The sequence below is a fragment of the Chiroxiphia lanceolata genome, chromosome 1 (genome assembly GCF_009829145.1).
Source record: "Chiroxiphia lanceolata isolate bChiLan1 chromosome 1, bChiLan1.pri, whole genome shotgun sequence".
In the NCBI taxonomy this organism is placed as follows: Eukaryota; Metazoa; Chordata; class Aves; order Passeriformes; family Pipridae; genus Chiroxiphia; species Chiroxiphia lanceolata.
Genome location: NC_045637.1, coordinates 149,690,145 through 149,716,676, shown reverse-complemented (window position 1 = coordinate 149,716,676; position 26,532 = coordinate 149,690,145). Strand labels below are relative to the sequence as shown.

Sequence of the window (26,532 nt, the reverse complement as noted above, 5' to 3'; positions counted from 1 at the left end):
CTACTGGGATGCAGTATGGGACCAACCAGCCCCCTGCCCTGGCACAGAGCACAGACCCTGCTCCTCCCCATCACTCAGCAAAGGGCACATTCCCACTGCACACCCACAGAGCAGAGCAGCCCTGAAGGCACAGGCGCCTCATGCTCCTCCAGTGTGCTGGGGACCTGTCAGCCTCACTCACATCCCTCCAAGGGCTGGGGTTAGATCAGCAGCCTTCCCACTGGATTAACATAGAGCTTTGCAGCTCTGCCAACACCATGCCCGTGCCTGTCAGGATCCATCAGACAGCCAAGCCTTAACAGCTAATAGAGCAATGGAGTGAAAGGAATAAAATTACCCCTTTCTGAAATAGCCAGAAAAACTCTTAGCTAAGGCTGAACACAGCTTATGATTTTACAGAAAGGAGGATACTCCACTTCTGGGGGCTGCAGTGCAAGGGGAAGCAACCAGGCTTGGATGGTCCATAGCTGAAGGGGCAGAGCAGTTCCACCCCAGTTGCCAACCATCGAATGGTGTTCAGGGCCACCGAAACAACTGGGATGAACCGGGAGCACTGAAGGGGCAGAAAGATGGGAAGAGGGTTGTGCAATAAGCAGCAGTGCTGCTTTTCTTTGCTGCTGATCCCTCAAAATGTCATTATCATGTGAAAGGCTTATGAATCAGGGAGCGAAAAAGGTTGTTCAGGTTTTGTGCCTTCAGGGTTGGATTTTTTTAATATTTTTTTTAATGTGTACTGATCTAAGGTCAAAGTAACTCAGGATGAATGATTTCTGTCACCTTTGCATCGAGACCGGCATGTCATGCTCAGACAGAACCCACGAGTCTCTTGGATCCTGCCATGATCCTCACGTGTCCTCACATGGCCTCCGACGGCTGCGCGCCTGCGCTCCCAACAATTGTGTGCACCAACGTGACCCCCTCCAGGCACCAGGAGTCAGCTGGGTCCATCACATGGTGGTCAGGGCAGAGGGAACATGTGTCAGACCACAAAACTGCAGAGGGAGACAAGTTCTGGCCCACCACTCCCAAATCCTCCCCATACCACTCCCAAGTCCTTTTTCTTACTGTAGAGTAAAAAAAAAAAAGCAAATCCATAGCGTGTAACTCAAGGTTTAGAAAGGTTGTAAGTCTGTTCTCCCTTGAACAAAAAAGGCACTTAGAGCTGAAAGCTGGTGTTTAACAATTTATTCCACAGGCCAGTGAGAGGGGAGAGGGCGATGCTGGTGGGGTGGAAGCTCAGCTAGAAGTAGTTGACGACCCTTCTGATGGACTGGACGCTGGCACTGCGCGCCTGCCACGCGTTGAAGTTGCTGAACTCGCCGCGCTCCACCACATACATGCGGCCTCGGTAGTTGGGCTCCTCGTACAGCACCCACCTGAGCAGAGAGGGATGGGTCACTTGGGTCCCAGCACAGTGGTCGTGCCAAGTGCCCACGTGGAGTAGCTGCATTTAGGCACTGCAGCACCACAAACTACAGGGGTTTGATGGTGCCCAGGTCCCCAGTCCCATCCTGTGCACAGAAATGCTCCCAGTGGAGGTAACTGCAGGTGCTTCCCCGTTTCCCTCAGTGTAGCCTGGCAATTATCCCCAGCCAGACTGGACCTTATACTGGATTTTATCAGTGATGAAGCCTGGGAGCAGATGCTCCCCTCTTCACATTACTCTAGGAATTGATCTCTTTGAGCTTCACCATGTGCAACAGAAACAATTTAATAGCCTTTGATAGTGCTAAAGAAGGACATGAGTCCCCTCAGCCCCTGGATAACCCTCTTTTGGGCGGTAAGGAGAAATGTGCAACACTTGATGGATGTTCTGCCTCTTTGAACTCACTCATTAGCTATGATGGGAACCATATTTAGTAATTTCTCTCTTTGTTAGTAATTCTTAATGGCCTCTTTGATGCTTTCCAACAGAGAGCAGAACTTGGCTTGGTTATCTTCACTTCATCTCTGCATCCAGAATTAACCACGACTTTACCCTGGAATACAGTCAAATAGATGAAACACTCAATAACCTTGGTGACTTTGGCTGGCCTGACTTCTTCACCTGGCTTGGCTACATCATTCTCTGTGGGGATGGCTCATGGCATGTCTTTCACTGTTTGAAGGTCTTCAAGTCAGGAGCAATTCTAGTGCCCCAGAGGGATAATTTTGCTGTTTTCCTCTCCCTTCATCCCCCTTTAGTCACATTTGTCATGATATTAAAGTGGCCACAAGCGTCACCTCTGTCCTCTATTGAAATGTCCCAAGCTGTTTAAACCAAGTTTTGCCATTGCTCTGACAGTTTTACAGTCATGTTTCCACTGTGTCATTGCTGAGCTGCTCACCTCTGCCTCTTTCCTCTCTTACCAATGTTTTTAAGGATTTTATAAGGATCTGTGCTGCTTGTCCCATCTATTGGCTCAGCAATGACAGCAGAGCAGAAATGCAGTCCTCCAAATCATTTGGTTTCTGTGATCTGTCTTGCCAGGAACTCAGCGGGGACATTGGGGTTGGGACCTCCTGTATGTGGGATTTCCAGGGAGAAATCCTTCAAGTACTGGATGGGTCAAAGACTGCTGGGCCTCCAGGGTCAGACAACAGCTGGAGAACTCAGATCAGTCTGAGCCAGAGCAAAAAAACTGGAGGCTTGGGGGGAAAAGTTGTTTATAAAACCAGCCACTCATGGGCATTATTTAAAAACAAAAAAAAACAAAAAAAAACCAAAACCAAAACCAAAAAAAAACCCAACCAACCAATCAAAAAAAAACCAACCAAACAACAACAACAAAAAAAACCAAAACGAAAAAGAAAAACAAAACAAAACAAAACAAAAATTTTAGGGTATTTAATCAAGCCAGCTTACAGATTCCCTGACATATTTGGATTTGTTTTGTGTTTCTGAGAGGACATGAGGTGGGACTGTGCTGGTCTCTTTTCCCAGCTGCCCGTGCACCACTATGGCCTGCCTGGTGCCCCTCTCCTGCCCCGGCCTGTGCCTGCACCATCGCTGCAACGGGCTTCCCACAAACAAGGAAGCACTCTTCAGCACTTTTTGCAGCCTGTTTGTATCTGAACTGGAATTACAAAGCCATCCTCAGACTTTTCCTCTGAAGTTCACTTTGCAGCACATGGAGGTGGCTGCCTGGTGCTCACGTGAGTTTGCAGCAGTTTGAGGTTGCCCTGAAGCCATGTACCCCCATCACATATCCTGATGTGCACTGGCAGAGTGTCCTCAGCTCCTCAGCTTAATTAAGAACAATTCATAAAATTATCCTCCTTCTCTAGATACACCCCAGCATTCTTCCTAAGGCACACATGGCTTTCTTCATTTTCTACCCCATATCTTCATCTTACACACACTTCTTCAGATGATTGTGGACCTCTGTGGCCATCAGCTCACTGTCCCTCCCTCATGCACTCCGGGAAAGAGCTCCCAATCCTGTTTTCTGCACGTTTCAATCACTGCTAATGCTATTGGAGGTACTGCAAGGTGGTAGAACAGGGATGTCCAGAGGGCACTGCTGGCCCACCAGGACATGGTGGTTCTTCCAGCTTTTCTCTGCTCTAGGACAACTTTCAACAGCGCATGGACCCTGGGGAATAGAGCAGGGGGAAAAGCAACCCCTCATAGGTACTGTCTTGCCCAAGATTTATGTGTTTCTCTCCAGACACATGGTTGATGTGTCTGCACAATCACATGGAGGGAATGGGACAGGCCTTGGGGTAGATGGAAGCACATTGAGTGACCTGGTGTGGTGACAAGAACCCACTGGCTTGCCCCTTTGGTTAGGGAAAGGCTGCAAAAAAAAAAAAAAGAGGAATAAAAGGAATAGCAGAAAGATGGGAATGAAGTGTATTGGCAGTGCAAGGTGATGAGTGAAGGATTGTATGGCTTACTTAGCTATTCCTTTATTGCCTAAAATTTACGTTCTCTGAGACCGTCAGCGAGAGAGGAAATCAAGTCAGTCAGGAGCCCAGAAAAGAAACAAAAAAAGGATGATCCTGTTCTCAAGCCCAGCATGGGAGAGCTGATGCAGGCATACAGCACACAGCCCTCAAACATCTTGGTGCTGTGTTTCATTAGCACATAAACCCAGAGGACATGGGAATAAAACACGCATGGAACCAGCTCAAACCCTATAAGCCAAAACTGGCTGCTCACACTGAAAAACGAGGAGGGGAATGCTGCAGCATCAACCTGAACCAAGCAGGAGGCTTTCAGTGGGGCTGGAAGTCCCTCATTCTCCATGTAGGATTCAAGCAGTGCCACAGGCGGGTATCGCCTCTGCTGAGAAATATGTGGTGTTCATTGGGCAGCAGCATTTGGGTACCTGTTCTGGTTGACAATTCACAACCTGCAGAACAACTACCAAACACTCCTAAATGCTTCAGCAGAATAAATGGTTGGTCTGCTTCCTGCAAGTTTGTCACTGTGCTGTAGAAAAGCTCTTTTTGGGGTATTCTCTCCTGGGCCGCAAAACAAATTTAGCTTTTGTAAGCTGTTGTTTCTAAGCAGTCCTCTGTGGAGTGGCTGAGGCACAAAGGAGGACGAGATGAGCACGTCTTCATCTAAAATCAGATGATACCATATGTGATACTGGAGCTGGCTCTGCCCGTGGGAAGGGCAAAGCCACTCTCCACTCAACCTGCAACAGCTTCCGAGGAGGCGGCAACACCTCGAAACTGCTCCAAAATAGCAATCTCATTTCCAGCATGGTTTTAACAGCTTTATCATCACCCTTTCTGGCTGTGTGGGGTAACAGTTGCCAGCCCCAGAAGGGCAGCAGGGAAGGTGCTGGACACCCTCGGCCCCACCACGCACCATGCCAAAGGCAGACGTTCGTCTCCATTCCCATATTTCCAGATGATCCATCATCACTTCCCTCAGGCACGGCCGCCTCCACAAGCGCAGGCAGCAACTTTTTATCAGCACGTGACACCATCCATGGATTTTGAAAAGGAAGCAAATATTTCTGTATCCAACAGATACAATTCCCACGTTGTGGGAATTGAGGGTGAAAATCATGGATTGAGGCTGTGGCTGAAACTCCCTTTGTCTCCACTGACCCCCTGTCCTCTGCTCCACAAATGGTAGAGGATGGGTCCTGGGAAAGCTTTGCTAGGCTGTGCCCAGCATCACCTACACCTGTAGCACCTCTGGAGTCACCTGGGCTTATTTGGTCCATCCAAAGGAGAAAAGTGGTGCCGTGGGGTCCCTTTCTCCTCCCTGGTCTCACCTCTCTACTGTGGTATCTTATCCATCCCTCCCACAGCCTGGGGACAGCAGGTGCCTCTGTACTGTCCTACCTTTTAATTGACTTTACAGACATTTCCAAGCATTTACAACAACTGTCTTCCTGGGATCTGAATGTAATACTACAAACCTCAGTGAGTTTCCTCACCACGCTCCTTTCGGTGGTTTTTTTTTTCAATTTTTTATCACTACTCAAAGACCTTGAGAAGTCATGTAACATGTTAACACAAACAGTCCAGGATCCCACGCAAGGGAGAGCAAGCTTTGTGCTCCCGATGTATTTTGTAGGGGAAGGGGAAAATCAATCTGAAAAATTTAAGTGCTTGAAAGTTTCTGGGCAGCTTCCCAATTTCTCAAGCTCCAGGCTTTGCCACAAGGACCTGAGCAGTAAATTGGCCCTAAAGCTCTTGCCAGAGTACTCACGGGCTCCCTCTTGGCTTCACAGTGTTGGTACTCAAATGCTCAGCTCTAACAGGGTCCCCAGTGGGCTCCAGCCATTTCTTCCCACTGGGAGTGGGTAGCTCTGCTCCTTAGTTTTAATAAAGTGCCACTGCCTAATTATAAGCCTGGATTTTTGGAAGAGGAGTGGTCTTGGTTGAATCAGAAAAAGGGTCCTGCAGGACACTCGCTGTCAGGGTGTCACAGGATTGGATGGCAACAACTATTCTGGAGGAAAAATGAACAGAAAGAGTCCAGCATTCCACGCTGGAGGCTGGTGAGCTGCACAATATCCAGTCCAGGACAGGTGAAGAACAATGTATCCGTGTTCCCTCCTCTGCAGAAGCTTCCCTCTGCTCTGTGCTTCCCTCCAGCCACCCTCTGCCTGGCTCTGGGAGGATGTTGTGGCATTCCCCAGCTCCCAGCACACTTGCAGTAAAAATGCAATTGTCAGATAGAGGAAAAGGGAGACAGACAACCCATCGGACAACAAGAGAAAAAAGACATTAAAAAAGACAAACATCACAGAGAATACACAAATTTCCACCGAAACAACAAGGAAAAGGCAAATCTGACATGCTTCTGAGGTTTTTAGGGGCATTTGTAGAGGCAGGAGGATGGGGCTGAGCATCAGTAACTCATCTGCAAAGTGAGTTCATGAGGCACCGAGGGTGACCAAGACCCCCATTGGGTGTCTGGGCATCACCACTGCAGTTGCCTCTGTCTTTCAGAAGCAGGATTTAATTTTAAGCCTCACTTGCGCCATCCAGGTTTCTGGTGTTGAAGCCACTTGCAAGACAAAAGCCTTGATGCACCAACCGAGCCATGCATCCACCCTCCCCAAAAGCCTCTGCACAGTTTTCAAAGTGGTATTTGGAAACATGATCAAAAATGTTAGGAAGGCATGAGGGAAGAAGGGGAAAAGGGAGAGAGGAAAGAAAGGAAAAGGAATAGGAAAAAGGATCAAGCTGCTTTTTGATGTCTTATTCCATACACTGTAAAAAGGTGTCTTGAAGCTCCTGTAGCTTGTGTTTAGCTGCCACTCTTTGAAGCAGCTCTCAGTGGTTGGGCACCAAAATTCACCTTAATGCCCACTTTTAGGTTTTCTCCAATCCCCCTCACTCCCTGGAGTGCTGGGCACAGGGTGTGTGGGGCAGGGAGCACGGCAGGGCTGCGGGCCAGGACACGAGCAATTACTTACGCGCCGTCGCCGTACACTTTGAGGGCATTGATGCAGGTCTTGTCCCAGCCTTGTCCCTGCAGGAAGGAGCAATCTTCCGTCAGCTCCAGGCTGGGACCCCTAAAATGGCTCCCCTCGAATATCTCGATCCTGTAATGCTCGCCGTGCTGGGGACAAAGGGATTTGAGTCAACAGTAACACAAAAAAAAGCAACAATTTATTTCTCCGGCTTTTATAAGACTAAGATGAAGATGGAAGGGTGCTTTGGAAGGGGAATGTGAAGAGCAGTCCAAGACCACTGGTGCCAGCATGCACAGAGCACGCACAAACTCGTGCTGCCTCCCAGCACACCAACCAGGAAAGCTGCCAAAAATCCCTCTCCCCTGCACCCTGCTGCACCTTCCTGCAGCTGCCGTGGACACATGCAAACATATCGCTCATGGGGTGCATATACTCAGGCACATGTAGCCCCTCTTCCATATGCAGATCCACCCCACCATCCCAAAAAACCCTCCATCCCAAATACAGCATCAGCTGCAGACCCGACTCTCTGTGCGCCCACACAGCAAAAAAAGATACGTATCCAGAGTGTACAAAGATGCTGGACTATTCCCCTAAACTAATTCGTATTGCCTCCAGTTCCATGTGTAGCTGCTGTTCCTGATGGGAGATGTTGTGCTTTTCTTTTAGGAAAATGAAAACAGGGAGAAGAAAAGGAAACTTTCCCAGCATCGTCGCTGCTGCGTGAGCCCTTGATGGTGACACAACACAAATTACTCCGGGGAGATCTCTGCAGCCTGCGGCAGAGCTATGTGGGACAGGCCGAGCTGAAAAGATATTTGTAAGCCAAATTCAAAGAATACCCAAATGCATTTTTCAAATAAACAACGTCAGCGCACAAGAAGGCCGGGCTGCGATGCCAAACTCCACAGCAGGCAGCCACTGGCAGCAGCCAAGTGGATACCGTGCCTGAGCAAACATTCCTCCGGGAATCTGTGCTGCAGAAATGCCTCAAAGCACTTGCTGGCATCTTACAGGGAAAACCTTGGGCCCGGGAAGGAGGAGCACATCCTTGTGCTGGCCGGAGTCCGGGGCTCGGGGCAGAGCACCCCTCCATGTATGGACCATGGAGGTGCTTTGGGAATGATGTTACGGAACTGAAATAGACCCACTGTTGTGTGAAAAGCAGCTTCTGGGCCAGTGAGAAACCTCACCAGCTCCAAGAAGGCTCATCATTGCCCTGGGGGTCTTCAGTGATAGGACAGTCAATGGAAAGACCCAACCCAGATTCATTTTTCTTTGTCACCTTTTAATCTTCCCAATTAAACTTTCCTCTCGACTGTGCTTTTAAAAGCTTCATTATGGGAGGGGAAAATAGTGGTTTACTTTAGGATTACTGGGATGGGGTTTGCAACAGCAGAGAATTCAGCTAGAATTTGCTAGGATCAGCCCAGCTGCCCTATAGGTCCAGTTCAGAGAGAAAGCCCTCAGGCTGCCCACTCCCCCTCGGCATCCCTGGGGAGCCCAGGCTGCCACAGCTTAAACTTGCCTTGGGCAATGAATCTTCTACTGGATTCCCTGGTGCATATTTCATAGCAGTTTGCATTAAAAAGGGAAAGTACTTGGTACTAGCAGGACCTTGCCATCTCATCTGGAAAACCACGGGAATATCTCATCCCATTAAAGGCACTGCGCTTCACTGTGGGAGGAAGAAGTACTTTCCTCCTGTCTGGGGACAGGGGCAACCGTGTCTCGGCTTTGTGGTCTTTGCAGAGCACTCCAGGATGGGACAAACCTTCCCCAGGAAAGCATTTCCTTCCCGACGGGACACACTATTTCTAAAGAACACAGGTTTTCATGACGCTTGGTCACGGGGCTCCCGTGACCAGGAGAAATAAAACCCAACGGTGCTCCGGCTGGGAGAGCCAAACGCCGCCAGCAGCTTCCAACTCACCATCCCGACGGGCCGGCAGGAGCCCAGGTGGTCACTGCGTCCATTCCAGCGATAGAAATCGGGATACTCTCCGTGCTCCAGGATGTACTGCTGCCCTCGGAAGTCGGGGTGGTCGAAGCAGACCCAAGCTCCGCTCTGGACGCAGATGGAGTTGACCCGGTTGAGGAAACCTTGCTCCTGGAAGCTGTTGCAGCTGCCACAGACGTCCAGCTTCCTGCCCGTGAAGCATTTGCCTTCGTAGAAAGTGATCTGGGGAGAAGGAGGAGAACGGGCCCGTGGTGAGGAGCAGCGGCACGGCCGGACTCCCATTCCGAGCAGATGGGAATCTCTTGCAGCTGCATCATTTCAGGGTGGTTTGGGTTATTTTAGCTGCTTTCCGACACAAGGAGCACGACATCACTGGCATTTTTTCCTAAGAACCGCATTTGTTTTTCTGGGAACACAGCACATCCCGCGTTTACGACGCTTCTCGCCGCCTCGTGCTCTGTCATACATATTTCCAGCAGGAATGTTTAAACAGGAAACTTGGCTCCCAAAACGCAGCTCCTTCTGCCGCGCCCCTCCCCATCCCTGCTCCCGAATTTGCTCCCGGTATCATCACTCACATCGCGTGTACCGGGTCCATTATCCTCATCAGGGCCTCCAACCCGGAGGGCGCTCGGGCTCTCGGGCCCCAGGCTGAAAGGGAAGCGGTTGGGTCGTTACTTACTTTTCCTGAGTATTGGGACATTTTCTGCTGGCTGTTATCCAAGACCAAGAGCGGGAGCCAGACCAAAAGCGGGATGGACAGGACATTGGACACCCCACTATATAGGGGCCGGCGGGGGGGGGCCAGGCCGGGGCTGGTGTCGCGAGGGCTTTTTAACAAAGCCGCGGGAACCGGGGGCTTTGCGCTTTCCTGCTTCGTAGGCAGAACCGCCGGTGACGGGGCCTGCTGAGTCCGGGGTTTTGATTTTGGGCAGATGATCTGACAAAAGATTTGCTTGGCAGGGCTTTGGTCGATTAGCAGTGCACATTTACCACTCCTTTTTGGAGGACTTCTTTTTTTTTTTTTTTTGGTTGGTTGGTTTTTTCCCCTCCCGTTTTTACTTTTTCTTAGAGCAGATGACAAGTAAGTAAGGAAACAGCAGCATCTGTCTACGAATGGCGCATAATTCCTCTGTGTTAGGTTTGCTGCCTTTTACTATCAGGCTGCTGCTTTTTTCCAGCTTCTTCCCACCTATTACAGCAAGGCAGCCAAGAGAGGGCATCCTTGGAAGACTCCTCACCAATGCACACTTCACTCCATCCATCAAACCAATGGTTTCTCATTCAAACATCTTTAAATGGCATCTCTGAAAGCCAAGGACCTGATTTCCTCCAAAGCACAAATGTTGGGCTCACAAACCCACTGATGGTATTCAGAAACATAATTTTTAGGAATGTTTTGATCCTCCAGCACTGAAGCCCTGACTCACAGCTGTAAATCAGGATTAGAGGGATTTTTTGACCATAAAGTTACTGTAACAAAGTGACTTATATTGCAGCTATATGGGACCATAAAGTCCTTGTCTGTGTTATAAGAACATCCAGAGATTTTAATTGTTTTATTCTCAGGACAAATTAATAAGCAAAGGAAACCCCCAGCCCATAAACCTCATCATTTTATATTAATGAGCCAGGTTACAAAGAGGTGAAGGCAAGTGCATTGGGGTTGCCCATGGACCAGCATTCAGAGATGTACCAGGTCTTAAAAGATTTGTCTTTTATGTTATTTAATAGCTCTGGAAGAGACGTCACACATAGCTCCTGCTCATCAAATCCTCCTCTTCCTCACCCACTGGGCCCTCACCATCTCCCCCCTTATCCTGGACTATCAGGCACGCGCTTCAAATCCGAACCCTAAACCCTGGCAGGTCCAAGTGCTCACATGTGCCAGCAGCCTCGCCTGGCAACCCCGCTCTGCTGCCTTGGTTCACCGCTTTGCTTCAAGATTAAAGACCTTTCCTGAAGAAAGGATGTCATCATTAGGGCTTAAACGCACGCCGCCCTTTCAATTAAGATGTAGAAGTTAATAAGCGCGTGTGCGTGCACACGTAGGCTGAGCTGGAGGATGTCAGTTGACTGGGATGCGCTGGAGGAGGAAAGAGGGAGGTGGCACATTGCGCTGGGAGAAGAAACACGTTCTTCAGCTGACGCAGGTGAACCTGCCCCGGCATCGCAGAAACACGGCTTGCGTTTATATGTTCTGAGGGGCTGCAGGAAAGAATGAAAAAAGCCTCATCTAATTAAAAAAAAAAACAACAACCTACCCAAACCCTCAGTGAAGTGCCGGTGCTAATTTTAAGGTGTTAAATTAATCACCAGATGATGCAGAGAAAAGCAACAGTGCACGGAAAGTCCCACTTGGAAGAGCGGCAGCCAGGGCTGGAGGGCACTAGTGGTGTTCCCCAAAACCAGCCCTTCCCTGTGGCCTTGCACTCAGTGCCCTGGGAGGGAAGGAGACGTGTCCCTCTTCTGAGCCACAGCGGGGAACATGAGGGGGACGAGGTGGCACCGTCGTCACTGGGGTCATAACAGCCCAGTGCTCTTTGGATTGGCCATGAGAGGGAGACCCACAGCATCCACGGCAAACTGGCCCTAAAGTACCCAGGAAAGCAAATATTACCTCAGGAGGAGTTTTTTATGGAACCACAGAAGCCTGGTTTCCTTTGGCTCTGTCTCATGATGGGATTTTCCTGTTTCTCCTAAGGTGTGAGATTTAATTAAATGTGCAGGAGCTTGTTGAATCTGAGACTTGTGCCCAGCTGTCGGATTTGTTAGAAGTTGTCCAACAGGCTCAAAAGCTATTTTAGGAGAGATGGAAAGAGGATGAAACAACTTTATTCTCATTTCTTTGAGAATCCATGTTAAAGATATGAAATAACAAAGGACCCATCTCTACAAAAAAAAGAAAATAATGGGGAAAAAAAGAATATGGATGGTAATTCTTGGACAAACCCCCTTAATTCCTTGCCAAAGATGGAAAGGTTGCCAAGGAAAGAGAGGAAAAAGTAGCCTGAGGAGCCTTTGGCCACTGGCAGCCTTTCAGGTATATGATGCTGGGGCAGACAATTTGCTCCAGGCCAGAGCCACGGGGTTGAAAGGGTGTGACTCCTGAAGGTAAATCTTTGGGAGTGACCTCACTAATGTGAACAGGAATATTCCTTGTCAGAGGCTTAGCAGGATTAGCATTCTGCTCAGAAGTACCCACTGTGGCAGGTACAACCCCCCACAAATAACAATTAAGGGAGCAGCAGCCAAGGAGTTGCTCCACGTCCTCTGGAAGGGTCACCCTTCAGCTTCTGGAGGAGCCTGTAGTATTTGCAAAGCAGTGTAAGACCCAGTGCAGAAAATCCTTATCTCAGGGCTTTCAAAATGTCATCTTGCCTAAAAAAGCTCATGGATTCTTCACCTACCTCAGTACAAGATACTTACAGCTTATTGAACAACCATGGGTCTTGCTCCTTCCCACAGAAAATTTTTTGGCTTTTTGCTGGGAATAATGAGCACATCTCGTGGGCCTCTTCAGAGCAGCAACAGACCTCCCAGTGAGAAACCATCCTTATGACTCAAGGGAGAGTGTCTATGTGAAATCCACTTTGCTCAATGAAGCCCACCTCAGACCAGTTGGCAAAGTACTGATTCCTGCTGGTGATTAACCCATTCCCAGTGCCTGAGTACACCATGTGCTGCCTCCCAGACCTGCTGGGGAGGCTGGTTACACTGACTGCAGAACATCCTGCAAAACGTTCAACCCACCCCCTCACTGGCGGAATACAATCACCTGTTGCTAGAAATGGGAATCAGCTGCCAGGCAATTGTTTTTGTGTTCAGTATGTTATCTTAATCGTGGATGCACTAAGACACAGTCTCTGCAATATCTCTGCCAAGAGTGGCCATCCCACACCCTGACCCACCACCCACCCCATGCCACGCAACACCTCGTGTCACCCATGTGGAGTCCAGACTCCAGAAAACCTCCCCAGACTGAGGAAACCCTGTCACAGAATGATAGTTCAGATCTGGCCAGGTTCCTGCTAGGAAAATAACTTCTCATCTTGGAGATGGGACCTGCTGGTCAGGTTTAGCCAATTAAAGAGATGGATATTGGAAAAAATCTAAAAAGCTTTTAGTGCCTCAGAGTGTCTAGGGATCAGTGTTAGTGCAGCTCATTGCACAACCCAGCATCTGACTGAGGTGAGACTTGGACTTCATTTTGGAAAGCATCAGAAAGCCGGGGTTTGGGGGGTGAAATCCTTTCAGTTTCCATTGTATTTCAAGAAGGAAAAGTTCCAGTAGGGAAACAGGACACCTAAGGAAAAGCTGAATGCTGAGAACACCCATCACCTAGACTAGCTCAGCCACACTTCCACATGTCAGTAACCAGCTGAAGGATCTGCGCAAAGGTTCTTGCCCCCCCCCTTCCCCAGGTGTCTAAGAGGAGCAATTTTGACCTTATCAGCTGAGGCTGTGAAGATGAGTCAGTATTAGCAAAATGCTCTGAAGATGAGCAGTCCTGATTACATAAGGACTAATCAGAACCTGTTGATTTCTCCTTCTGGAGAGGCTCTGGCTCAGCAGTGCTAATTAGCAAGGTAAGCCCAGCAAGCCCGGGCACGTCGTCGTCACCACCTGCGCCGCGCTGGCACAGCAGCCTGTGACATCTGCAGCAGCACCAATTCTTCAGCAACAAAGGTGCAGGACTACACATTTCTTTTTGAAAAAGGTGAAAACACAAAAATGTGCACCATGCCAAAGGTTGCCCTTCTTGTTTCGGGCTGCTGCCCATCTTGCACTTCGAAGGGAAGTGCTGCAGGTTGGGGTGCACCCAGCTGGGTGTTCTATGCCCACCTGCACCAGAGACATGGGCGACTACAAAAGTTGTCCTTGATCACTGCCAGGGTGCAAGTCTGGACACAGAAACTTCTCCATTCAAAGAAATCAAAATAGAGAAAGGCTGAAGCTTTCACTGCTACCTCCTGTGCTGAGAGAACTTGCTCAGCAGAGTCTGATTTCAGCCCATGCTGCTCTGCCCTGGTCCACATACTGCAGTACAGCTACTGTAGACATGTGGGAGCAGTAAAAACACTTTTCCAGTTCTTTTCTTCTCCAGTGTGCTCTCACCAACCCTTTACAGAAGCTGGAAGCAGCACTGTGCACAAGACTCCACAGACCCACAGCAGAACTGCCCCCAGCCTTCCTCATCGTGGAGTTAATCAGGCAGTGACAAAATTCACTATGCACAGAAACAACAGGAAAAAGAAAGCTCATGTATCCACCTTGTGTCTGCAGTCCATCCTCCCCTTGCTGAGCTCACCTGCCCCACTGCTTTCCTTGTCCTCAGCATTCCATGCACAGCAGGCTGGGAGATGGGCAGCTCAGGCTCGGGGACCCAGGATTATTCACACAGCAAAGCAAGGAGTTGGACAGAAACACAGACAAGGCACAAGTCATTTCCAGACCAGCACATTTTAAATCACACAAGTCAATGAGAATTTAACTTGACTTACAGTAGTTAAATCTTCACATAATCAGTGGTTGAGGTCACCAGGGACCTCTGGAGGTCACCTGGTCCAACCTCCTGCCCAAGCAGGGGCACCTAGAGCTGTTTCTTCAGGACCATGTCCAGGCAACTTTTGAGTATCTCCAAGGTGGGAGACTAGTGGACAGTGCTTGGTCACTCCCACAGCAAAAAAATTTTGCTTGTTTCCTCAACAGCAAAAGAATCTTTGCACTTTGATCACCTTTGCCAGTGATCATCCCTTAAGAATAAGGCTGGGTCCTGTTCAGTGTATATAAATTTTTTTCTAGCCTGGACCAGAGAACTTATTTCCTCTGTGACTTACCTTTTCATCTGGGCACCATTTATCACAATCCTCCAGAAGCCTCCAAAGGATCAGGGCAGCTGCCAGGCAGGGCTGCATAAATTCGTCAACTCCAGACAAGCAGCAGTTTGCTGGATAGCAATTTCTTGCTTCTGTACTCAACAGGGCTTCCAGGACTTCCCACCACCCCACCTCAGGGCTCTCACAGTGAAGAACCCAACTCGTGCCAGCTCAGTGTAAGGAAGCAGGAGGCTGCCCCAGCCTCTATCAGACTCCAGCTGCTGGAAGGTGCCATCCAAAGAAGCCAGCTGAAATCTCTGTACAGCAAAGGATGAGCAGTTCACTGACCACACTTCACTACATGTTTCAGCGGAACTGCAAGACTACTGCACATGGCTGGTCTTTAGATCTTATTAGCAGAGAAAGGCTTGGACAAGTGGAATAATTCACATTTTTTACTGGATGAACTAGCAACGGAAGGGAACAACCTATGTGGATGAATTCAATTCTTCAGCTATTATGGAAAATGCAGTGGAAGTACTTCCCTCTCGGTGCCAAGTACATGAATTGTTTGAGTTGGAAGGGACCCAAAAGGTCATCAGTTCCAACCTCCCTGCCATGGGCAGGGACACCTTCCTCTAGACCAGGTTGCTCAGGAGCTGGCTTTGAACACTTATAGGGGATGAGGCATCCACAACTTCTCTGGGCAACCTGTGCCAGTATCTCACCACCCCCACAGTAATTAGAATTTCTTCTAACAGTTATTCTAAACCTACTCTCAGTTTGAAGCCATTCCCCCTTGTCCCATCACTACACACCTTTGTAAAAAGTCCCTTCCAAGTCCTGGAAGCTCCCACTGCAAATCATCCAGAGAACCTGCACTTGCCTTTAAGCCTTTCTGAAAAGCCTCACCCTGGAAGGCAGGACCTCGGTTATCCCAGGACTATCAAGCTGCATTTGTCCTCATCCATCAAGTCTTAGCAGCTGGCACACCTCATGCCCCAGTGCAGCAGCTATTTCGGGCTTTAAACTGATTGCCAGTACCCGTGCAGACAGTGTTTTACAAAAAAATTGAGTAAATGTGGTCACTGAGGTTTGTGCCATTCCAGAACTTCCACCCTGTGATCCAGACCACATGACGTTGTGTCCGTGATGTGATGCCACAGGCTCTGATCATGCAACAACTCATCCATCACCCCACAGTGATCAGGCAGTGAAGGGTAACACCCCACAGACACACACTGCTCTGTGCTCCACACATCATTCCTGCCTCCACAGTGGCTTCACCATCAGCCCAAACGGCCCTTCTTCCAGGGCTGCAGGTTCTTGTGAAGAAAATGGCCCCAGCCCAAATTGGATTTTTGGATCCAAAATCAAGGCACGGACTGGTTTCCCTGAATGAGCACTCCGATGTTGTTGAACTCCAGCAATCCATCACGTATGACAACCATCCAGCTACTGAACCTGCACTTGGCACAGGGTATGAAAATGCATGTAACAGGAGTTTTCAGAAACTTTGGGAAATATCCTAAATGGAGACAAAAAGAGCAACTTTTTTTTTTTCCCCAACAGGAAGCCAGTTAATCTCATGATAACCAAAGAAAATACCAAGTTTTACTGCATACACTGCTAACTGAGAGGTTTAGACCATTTTCTATTTAATATGAAGGAACAACTGCACAAAGAAAATAAAGAAACAAGATGCTGAACTTGTATCTCTTAGGACAGACAAGAATGCAACAGCTAACTAACTCTGCTTGCAAAAACATTGCAAGTTTCCCCTCCATTTTTCTCCTGCCAGAAATTAAGTTTTCAGATGGACACAAAATGCATGAGAAACACTTCATTTAATTAGCTGTTCCCCAGACCAGCCTTGTTTGTTTTTACTGTTTTGGGGTTTGTTTTGCTTTTCAATACCAAGTAGCTCAACCGCACATTTTTTAAATATATAGTTGAAGTACTTTGTTTCCAGACTTGAGAGATCAAGGCTTGTTTAAGCCTCTAGTCCAAAAGCCAAGGAGCTGGTCAGGGAAAGCTGCACAGGGCTGTGCCAGGTGCCAGGAGACCGCTCACCTCCACCAGTGCCACGCAGATGCAGAAGCAGAGAAACGCACGACAAACAGCCCACATCGGTTTGTTCAGGACGTGCAATTTATTTTAAATGACATTTTTTTTGTTCTCTTAACAAGTCTACGCTTGTGACCTGGATAAATCCACTCCATCCTGACAGCGTTCCCAGTTACAAGTCCAGGTGAACAGTCCACAGCACGGGGTCCGCCGGCCCCTTCCTCGGGACACCCGCGCACCCTCCACTCAACAGGTACAGAGGAAAAACACAGAGCAGGTTTGTCTGACTGAAACCCCTTCCAAAAAAAAAAAGCTGTCACTCGTCTCTCCTTCCCGTGAACGGGCACAAAGCAAAGCTGAGCTCCTTGGCCAGCCTGGAGTTCCAGTAGCAAAAAATGTTTGGGATCACTCGCAAACAACTTCCCAAGCAATAGTCAAACAATCCATTGGCTCCAAGGATCTCTCACGCCTCCTCTTAAGGTCAGCAGGTGAACATTTTTCACAAAGAAAAAAAAAATAAAATAAAATTTAAAAAAAAAAAAAAAGTTGATATGGAGTAATCAACGAAAAATTATAAACAGAACATTTAAGGTTTGCAGCTATTTTATTTACAAGTATACATTTAACACAAAGAAACACTGATATCCAAGCCTAGTTAATAGTAGTGTAACAATATGCATCATTTTGATGATTATTCTAACCAACAAACTACACTGAAAAATTAATGCCAGTAAAATTCTTGGTCATAATATTAAGAAATACAATATATAAATTGAAAATATGATTGCTTAAAATTTGAAAATGGAAGTGAAGCCATTTGCACAGGAGTCAGAGTTTAACATAATCTGAAGGGAAAGGCTCCAAACCAACTGTTTATCTTTCAGGTTAACAGAAGAAAAAAAAATAAAATTAAAAAAAAAAAAAAGAAGCATAGTTTATCTTTAAAGATAATGGGCAGTTTTGCTTCTTCAGGTAGAATGTATTCCCAGTGTTTTCAGGTTCTGCAGTGGAATTACATTACTGAGCATGAAGACTTCCCTTGTGAAGCTGCCCCATCGATTTTTTCTGCCTCCAAAATTATCCTCTTAAAAACATCAACGGCAGTCTGCAAAGAGAGAGCACACCATTAGGAGGGAAGAAGAAACTGCCTACTTACTGAAAAAATAATTAAAAATATGTTAGCAGTTTTACTGGCTACATCAGCAGATAAATGCACATCCAATGCTCAGTCCGAAAGCGAAGAGGGAAAAATACGGTAATTTCCATTCCAAAGGAAAAGTGTAAACCCCTGTTCCACAGCAATCCTCAACTGGTTTCTGTCACAGCAGGGAGGGCAGGTACAAAGTGAGCCAGACTCACAACAGAGCTAATAACCTGTAATTCACTTTATTTTGCATAGCGAGCTTGCACTGAATGACTGAGAGCACGGAAGATCTTGATGCTGTGCTGCTCTGGAGAATCAGCCAATTCATTTCCTCTCAGTAATCTTTAAGATACCGAGTAATTAAAGAAGGCAGCAGATTTTTCAGCTCTCAACACTGACTTTGCACAGCCCACAATGAGGGTTATTTTTAATATTCTTGATTTTCTCATCTTCCCTATAGGTAAGATCAGTATTAGACATGGTGCAGGAACATGAGGGGAAAACACAAATATTAAGCAATATCCTTTGATTAAGCCCTTCTGAGAGAAAGGGGGGTTATATTTTAAACAGCCTGCACTGTACAATTAGTGCTTCAGTGTTTGAATCTTCGACTTGGAAACATTCTCATGATCATCTCAGACGTGTCATTTCATCTAACTTTCAGTCACCCATTTCAGGAATTCCAAGCATAGGAAAATATATTCATTATATAAAAGCAGTCGCAGTATGAAAGAGGATAAAAAGGGGGTTTTGTGGTTTTAATCAGCAGGTTGAAGAGCACCCGGTGATTTATGACTATGTATTCTGATCTAACACATGTTTTTCCACCTCCACAAGACATAATTCTCAACTGGATCACTTCCAAATTAATCCCATTGACTGAATCCCCACAACAGACTTAACAAGATTAGACTGAATGTTAAAGTTTCCCATATTTATACTGTTTGTGCACAGTACGATCTCTGGAACTATTTAAAATACTTCACCAGCTGGAAATAGAGTATTGCTGCATATAATGCAGCTTCCTGCAATCCCAACAGGACCTGACAGAAGTGGCTCATTAGTTCAGTAATGATACAACATTTCCTGGGCAAATTAGACTCTAGAAGAACCGTGCACTGCAGTTGCTATCAAACTGGTTCCACTAATGAAGAGTTTCCCTTAATCAAAAGTTGGTGATACACTGATTTACAAATATACTGCACCACTGTTTCCTTGGAGGCGAAATTTTCAATGGTTTCATTTCAGTGCACAAGTTCTTCATGCCCACGTTTCACAGCACCCATTAAAAAACCTCCACAACTTACTCTGTCAACCAAGAAGCTGCACATTCCCTGTCAAAGACGTGCTGTTTGAAGCACTAGGATGTAGGAGTTCACGGGGTTTGTTAATTCATTTCACAGAAAATACATATTCACTGGGAAGGTTTAGTCGCTGTCCCACAGTTAACGCTTCAGAATTTGTAATCCAGCTCAAATCTGCTGATGAATTTTAGACTGAGCCCTTAAACAACACAGGAAGCTGTGTTTTGTGACAAGGAATAAAGAACACAGCCAGACTTTATATGCATCTGCCTCCATATGTTCCAATTATGGGATGTGGGTCACACCTAGCCCACAGAAAGCCATCTGGCTTCCTTCTACCTTTCTCCCCCTGAGGAAACAAAATCCATGTCAGCCTGGGCAACACCTGCTGCCTGGGGAGCTCAGCACCGTGCAGGAGACACCAGAGACTCAGCTGCTGCTGCAGATGTGCCCCTCGGTGGGAGCAGGACAGACAGCTTGGGATGTGGAATTCTCTGCACGAGCAGGGAGTCAGGAATGTGCTGCCAGGAGCCAGCAGGAAGGTGCAAGCACCCAAATCCAGCCCACAGCTGCCAGAGTCATCCTTTGGCAACTGTTTTATTATTTCAAAGAGGAAACTCTCAACTGCTCATACTACTTGGTTTATCCTGGCACAGAACTGGGCAAAGGAATTTGAACAATACTTAGGCAAAGGAAGAGAGAGTTTTTCCTCCATCCTTTGCCAGTCCAAACACAGTCCAAACATGTCAGACCCTGGGATCCCAAACTACTCAAGCATTTACCGAGCACTGTATCTTCTGAGCTCAAAGATGAAGTTGTCCTCGAAAAATAAGCAACAACCAAGTAACTGGTTTTTAAGAGACCTCCATTTTGGTAAAAAGTACATTTTTTGCTACTTCCGTGCTGGATGAACATAACTTGGTTACTTGTTACTCCCTAAATTCTTCCAGTAAAAGTTGGCTCCCACCTTCAACTAGGTTTAAGACCAATTTGGATTCTGGCTGTATTTCAAACAGTTACTACTTTATTGTACTGGGATTAAGATGAAGCACTCTACCATGGCCTAGGTGAAACTAAGTAGGGAATTCCACAAGAAAGGCCTGAAGTTTCTGAAGTTATCCAGAGCAGTTCAGCATGTCTGGTAATAATGAAGCAGCTTGAGAAGACATTACAATAATAGCCCAGCAGTCATCTCAGAGGTCTTTTCCATGAAGTCTCAGAATTGCCTTCCCAAAGCCCAGGGACTTTCCCTGATGACTGATGTGCTGGTGATATGCAGGCTCCTCCCAAAGTCCTACCAGGTCACCCATGTCTGGAGGAGATGTATCTGACCTTGAGGACTGTGGCCAGCCACTGCCATTTATCATCACCACAGCTTTGATCTTTGCCTATCTCACTTTCCATCTACTCCAAGTCACGTCATTTCTGGAATGTGTTATCTTTTGCTAACTCCTGGCAGAATAGGTATAGTTTGCTTAAGTTAATCTACAGAGCTATTTTAACTGCCCAACATTGCTAGGCCAAGCTCCTTGGACTCTTGTAGATGCTCCAAAAAGGATTTTTATGGGGGGGGGAGGGGGCAGGAGGGCAAAGCTGGAAGGTAGAAGAGGGAGAAATGAGCCTTTGCCATCAGATCCTGTTATAGGGAACACCTCTGCTTTCAGCAGCTCTTTGCAAAGGACAAACCACGCAGCTGACGCAGTGTGGTCTAACCCCTGTGGCAGAAAGACCTTCTCTCCTCACAGCTGTGAAGAACATCACATACCCAGCCAATCTCAGATCAGCACACCAGACACTGTCATTCCTCTGCTCCACATCCACCACACTCAGTTTCTGAGAATTAATAGATGCTCCCCCACTCAGGAAGCTTTGAACTCTCTGCTGAAGTTCTAAATTCCCAATCCAGTCCAGTTCATCCCTTTAAGCATCAAACTGGTGTTCTATTAAGCAAATAGAAGCTAAAGCACTGTTGGAAGGAGTATAGAATTAATATCAATAGTTAAGCTACACTTGCCGTACAAAGCCAGTACAGGTGATTATCTGGATAAACTTCAAAGCAAAAATACCAACAGATTTCTTTTTCCAGTAATGTTGACTTATGCAAGGTGAACACTCAGTACCAGGAAAATGACAGCACAGGTTGTTATCAAGGTCAAACCAGAAACTTTTCCCCCCCAAACCAGAGACAGTTTCAGAGTAAGAGAAGATACTCTGTCTTGAGACAGGTCTGTAGATGAGCTGGTTTTACTGTGTCAAATTAAGATTTGGAGGAAAAAACCCGCTTGAGTTCAGAAGTGCTGCTGGTCCAACCCACAGGGAGGGATGTTACAAGGCCTGACGCCTCCTGTTCCCCCAGCACCTCACAGATCCAGACTCCACACTTGGCTCTCAACGCTCAATCTTCCACCCCTTCAGAGGTGGAGGTCTGCAAGACAGACTAAGGCAGCTGTGCCAGTTTTGGGCTCCTTCCCACTTTCTTCCATACATCCCGACCCTCCGAAGGAAATATGTCAGGGAGCCTGAAGGATGGTCACATGCTGTGAGCACCCATCTCAGAAGTGACATATGACCTCCCAAACTTCCAGCTGGACAAATTTTCCAAGTGTATTATGTAAGAGGCATGAAGGAGGAACTGTGTTCGAGCACCTGCCTCTGACAACCTGCTGCTAAATGCAGAGGGACACAACTCACAGTGACCTGCAATCGCTGTTCTGGAGGATCCTGCTGAAAGGAAGACCTTTGCCAGCAAGAATACACACAATTTCTGATTTTATTTTTTTTTTGGTGGGATTTGTACAGGCCTGTCCAGGATTTTGAGTATCAGACATGCAATTGTCATTCTGATTTCCCTGAAGGCTACCAATTTTGCCATATAAATTCCAGCTGGCAGCTTAACTTAATACAGACAGTCTGAGACTAAGGAACAGTCACAAATACATGGCAGTCAATGGGGCTTTGTCAGTGCAGCAAGTTAACACACAAGACATGCCAAGCATCCTAGAAAGCTTGCAGCTTCTTTGCATAAATAAAGCCAACCTTTTTTATTCTTGGTTCAAGAACAATAAAAACTCCAGTTACCAGTAAGATATTCTGCTGCATATGAATCGCTGTGCTGTTACACACTGTGAACATATGCCAAAAGAAAAAGAGCACTGGTAATAGCTTTGCCTAATCCAGAAGTATTAAGTCATTTAAAAATAAAGAAGTGGAAAAAAAAGATCAGATGTTTTTAATGGGTTTATTCTTTACACTGTCAATTTAATTTCCTTTGGTATGCATTTGAAGCTCTCCAGCATACAGAGAAGGTATTGAGAAATTTCATGCTTTCATCATGCCCAGTTTTGACAAGGTTCATACAAGTCAGAAATACTGGTAAACTAACTCCAAGTGTTCCATATCTGGTGACAAAAAACAATCCAAGATTTTCTTCCGGGAAAATCCAACTTTACTCAAGTAACTTGTAGAATTGTTGACAATAAACACTGGACAAAAGCTTCTGTTTTGATTTTGGGGATAGGGGATAGGGAAAGAAAGAAAGGCTGCTGAAACAGGTCCTGTCACAGCTACATGACTGCCCTTCTGATTGTGCTCGTGTTACCAAGGAGGACAAGGATGTGATATGCTACCTTAAATGTGAGACCTTATCATGTGTCTATATTTTCAAAAATCAAAAGCTTTGATGCTCTTGAGACCTATAGGAAAAAAATAAAATTAAAAAAAAAAAGAGGACAAAAAACCTACACCTCCTCCCCAGCCTGCAGCAGTTATCCATCACCTCACATCTGAATTAGGAGGCTCTTGTAGCTTAAGATATGTAAGGTGTCAAATCAATGACAAAATATTATTATCAGCCACAGGAACAAATTCAGATACCATAACATATTTAGGAGGCATTTCAAAAAAAGTTATTTAGAGCAACCAAGAATAAGATGTTATTTACCATGTAATTAAACACTTTCTTTCTGTGATAGGAGACCAGCAAGTGTAAATGTGTGGGGGTTAAAATGCTTCAGATTGTGCAGCTTCATTCCAGCTGTGTCACAGTGGTGCTGAGCTTCTGCTGTGTTCTGACACTTTTCTGTGTGCCCCCAACCCCATGGACACACAGAATGATTATTCCCCACAACACAGAGACTGAGCCTTGCCCAGCACCTTAATACACAAGGTTCATTCCCTCATACAAACTCACTGCTGTATAATCAGTGACCTCTTATTTAAGGTAACAGACCCTGTCCCACCCACCACGTGGATCTGGGTTTTTTTTTGGTCACTAAGTGTTCTGCTATGTTCAGAAGCTTAACTTTCAGTTCTTCACCTCCTCCTCCCAATGACAGTTGCATGGAAAAAACACATAAACCTGAATGCAGGCAGCCATTCTGTTTCCATCTATATAAAATACCTGTAGAGTACATGCAAATACTTCAGCTTCCCTTATTAAGTGAAACTATGAGTCATCCATTACACTACTGTTTGAATGAAGTGACTCTTAAATCCATTACCTGATTTTCTTTAGCAGAAGATTCCAAGAAAGCTGCATTCCAGGATTCTGCTAAAGCTTTCCCTTCTTCATAGCTGATCACCCTGACCAAAGAAAGAAAAGTATGTTCTTTATAGCTTGCAGAAAAATTGGAATCTGATATGTCAAGAAATACCTCCAAGTACCAAAGTACATTAAGTGCATTGTAACAGGAATGTCTTGTGAAGTCTGATCTAAAGCATTTGCTTTTGGCTGCTGTCAAATGCACTACTGGGCCAGGTATAAAACTCCTCTACGACACAGAAGAGCAGTTGTCCCAAAGTACTGCTTTATTTTCATGATCTGTAACGTCATCTGATATTGTACAGTTGTGACAAATACACTTCTGTTACTTATTTTAGAAAAAACACAAACAAACCCAGAGTGTTAAATGACTGTCCCTGGAACCTTATAGCAAAAATCAACATTACAACAGAAGTTCATGGCTCACAGTTCACATTCTGGACACAGTTCCTTTGCCCAGTACCTTATTTTAACCTACAATTTGATTTTAGTTATGGAAAGCCAAGAACAAAGCCAGCGCGCTGCAGCCACAGGAATGTGGGCTGCTGCCTTGCATTTCCCACATTCTGGAGTTCACATACCGTTCCATATGCAGGTCTTTTTTATTTCCAACCAGCATAATGGGTATTCTGTGAAAGAAAGTTCAGAACTTCAGAACAGTTACAGTATACTGAACAAAGCACTAGCAACATGCCTGCAATGAAATGAGATGAAAGTGTCACTACTTACTGGACTTTTCCCACCATATCCAATAACTTGCCATGGATAACTTTTATCACTTCAAAACTGCAAAATAAAGGGATGAAGTCACACATGCACTCTGATGTTTATCCTCAATATCCAATACACAAGCAATTACATGCATATGTAGGTTGCTGTGTTTAAAACTTACTCTATGTACAATGGCAGAACTACAAAGATGCCCCAAAGTCTCACCCACTTGTGTTACAACAGCAAACTGGTCCCAGCAGCAGCAGAGACCAGCCTGTGCCTACCCTTACAGCCTCCCCAGCTATGGCATTTGCAGAAATAAATAACATTACCCAGGACTGATGCATCTAACACAGAATCACCCCAAGTCCCTCCCACCTCTCATCTGGTTTATATCTGCAGCGAGAAATTCAGCTGCTACAGTCCAACAACCCTGGATGAGTATGTCAAATTAAAGCAATTGGAGAGAAAAAGTAATTAGTTAAGCAGGCTCCATCTCAAAAGAATACATTGTTTTTTAAGAACACTTAGTCCATATATAATTTTAAAGTTTTACTTATGTGAAAGCCAAAATAAGCCTAAAATTTTGATTTTCTATGGAAAGTGAGTAAACTGATCTGCAGGATGGCATTGAAACAGTGACTATTTGAATATTTGTTGTCTGTTGCCCTACCATGTAGGTGAAGTTTGGATATAGGAGGTAAAGAAGAAGTTCTGTGAAATACCAAGGCAAAAACCTCACTAACAAAATCCACTGCATTTGACATTTAGTACTTTTGGGAACAAGCTATAGACGGGGCTGAAGAGCAGATGTTGTGCTCCTCTAGTCACATTATGGAATGAATGCTGGTACACAAAGTGCACAACTCAGATTTGTTTTAAGGGAGGCATAGGCTCACAGATGAGACACACAACAAAAAAAAAGGGACTGAAACTTTTCCAGTTTCCAAGGTTGTTAGCTACAGGCAGTGTCTTGACTTGCACTGCATTTCAATTAGAGTTGAAACTCTTAAAAATAGAGCAGCACTCAAACACACTTCCATCTCAGAGCAATCAAAGACCTGGTGCCTAAAAACACTACTCAAAGCATTAAAACCTCTCACTTCTGGAACAATAAATGCTACCACATTTAAGATGGATTTTCTGTCAAGTAGGTCAATTTGTCTGACTGCAGCAATAATTTTTGAGATTGAGTAGAACACAATGCTTCTCCACGTTCAGCTAATAGTTTCAGTATATCCTATCAAGAAAATGAGTTCTCTGTAAACAAAAGCCTGACTCAGTCTGGCACAACTTACTACTGGTAACTCAAGCTGGATACTACAGATTACAGGAAAATGTGAAATCAATGAAAGGACTTCAAAGACACAAAGAGCTTATGCTGAAAACTATTAGTGAAATTCTGGTCTTGAGAACTTGTCTTGGACACTCCTAATTATTTAAAAAAAAAAAATTAAATGGAGTTTGGCTGTGACAGACTTGAGAGGCAACACTACACACAGAACTAGGTGACCCTGCAAACTGAAAGAAGAATGAAAACGCTACAAAAAAAATCTGCTACAGACCACAAAACAGTTTTTCATCTGAAGAAAGAGGAAGGATCTTAGCACAGTAGCCACAGGATAACTGAATCCCTGGCACAGTACAATCTCTGTTTCCTTTCCCCTATTAGGTGTGTTGTTTCCAGCTCAGCCAGAAATACACCACAGCACAGCCCTGGTGAATCCCCACCCGAGGTCCCAGTGCACAGTGCTGCCAGGTGTTCTTGTCCAACCTGGGCTCCCCATTTCCCAGTTCTGGGTATCTATCTGTTTGTCTAGGAGTTCACAAGCTTCCTTGTCCAGCAAAAATACTACAAATAAACAACTGATCTTTGTTAACTGACCGAGGTGGAAGTCACACAAGAAGTGCTGTTTAAACTCAAACACAATTCTGACACAGAAACAAGTTCCCAAGAACTGCCAGGAATTAAACTGGCTTGACCAATTAGTGTTCTAGAAAGCTTTTCAAATAATTAAGGTCAGAAGGAGCAGTGACACACTAAGACAGATGCTGAGCAATCCAAAAAGAACATCATCATACTAAGCTCTGAAACTGTGAGAGATCTGGAGA

At 45.9% G+C, this 26,532-nt stretch overlaps 2 protein-coding genes across 2 annotated transcripts in view; both read right to left on the bottom strand.

Annotated features, from left to right (window-relative positions):
- Positions 1 to 1,170: 1,170 nt before the first annotated feature.
- Positions 1,171 to 10,935, bottom strand: CRYGN (crystallin gamma N). Its single transcript, XM_032692294.1, has 5 exons — positions 10,718 to 10,935; positions 9,414 to 9,486; positions 8,809 to 9,057; positions 6,876 to 7,021; positions 1,171 to 1,376 (listed from the first exon to the last, which is right to left on the bottom strand). The coding sequence occupies exons 1-5, from the start codon at positions 10,813 to 10,815 to the stop codon at positions 1,241 to 1,243; spliced, it is 702 nt and encodes a 233-aa protein (XP_032548185.1). The 5' UTR covers positions 10,816 to 10,935; the 3' UTR covers positions 1,171 to 1,240.
- Positions 10,936 to 16,783: 5,848 nt separating this feature from the next.
- The window catches only part of RHEB (Ras homolog, mTORC1 binding), a 39,818-nt gene continuing 30,069 nt past the window's right edge, over positions 16,784 to 26,532 (bottom strand). The window contains exons 5-8 of the mRNA XM_032695253.1: positions 24,439 to 24,495; positions 24,291 to 24,338; positions 23,669 to 23,750; positions 16,784 to 17,826 (exon numbers count right to left, since the gene is read on the bottom strand). Coding sequence (XP_032551144.1) covers positions 17,734 to 17,826; positions 23,669 to 23,750; positions 24,291 to 24,338; positions 24,439 to 24,495 — 280 coding nt within the window. The 3' untranslated portion in view covers positions 16,784 to 17,733. The remainder of the gene's footprint in view (positions 17,827 to 23,668; positions 23,751 to 24,290; positions 24,339 to 24,438; positions 24,496 to 26,532) is intronic.

What these genes read in the sequence shown, in the direction of transcription:
- CRYGN (XM_032692294.1), bottom strand. Translation starts at nt 10,815, where the DNA reads ATGATGACATCCTTTCTTCAGGAAAGGTCTTTAATCTTGAAGCAAAGC. An exon ending in AGGCGAGGCTGCTGGCACAT is followed by an intron (nt 9,487 to 10,717) that starts GTGAGCACTTGG and finishes CTTCCCTTTCAG; the next exon opens with CCTGGGGCCCGAGAGCCCGA. An exon ending in CCTGCCGGCCCGTCGGGATG is followed by an intron (nt 7,022 to 8,808) that starts GTGAGTTGGAAG and finishes CTTTGTCCCCAG; the next exon opens with CACGGCGAGCATTACAGGAT.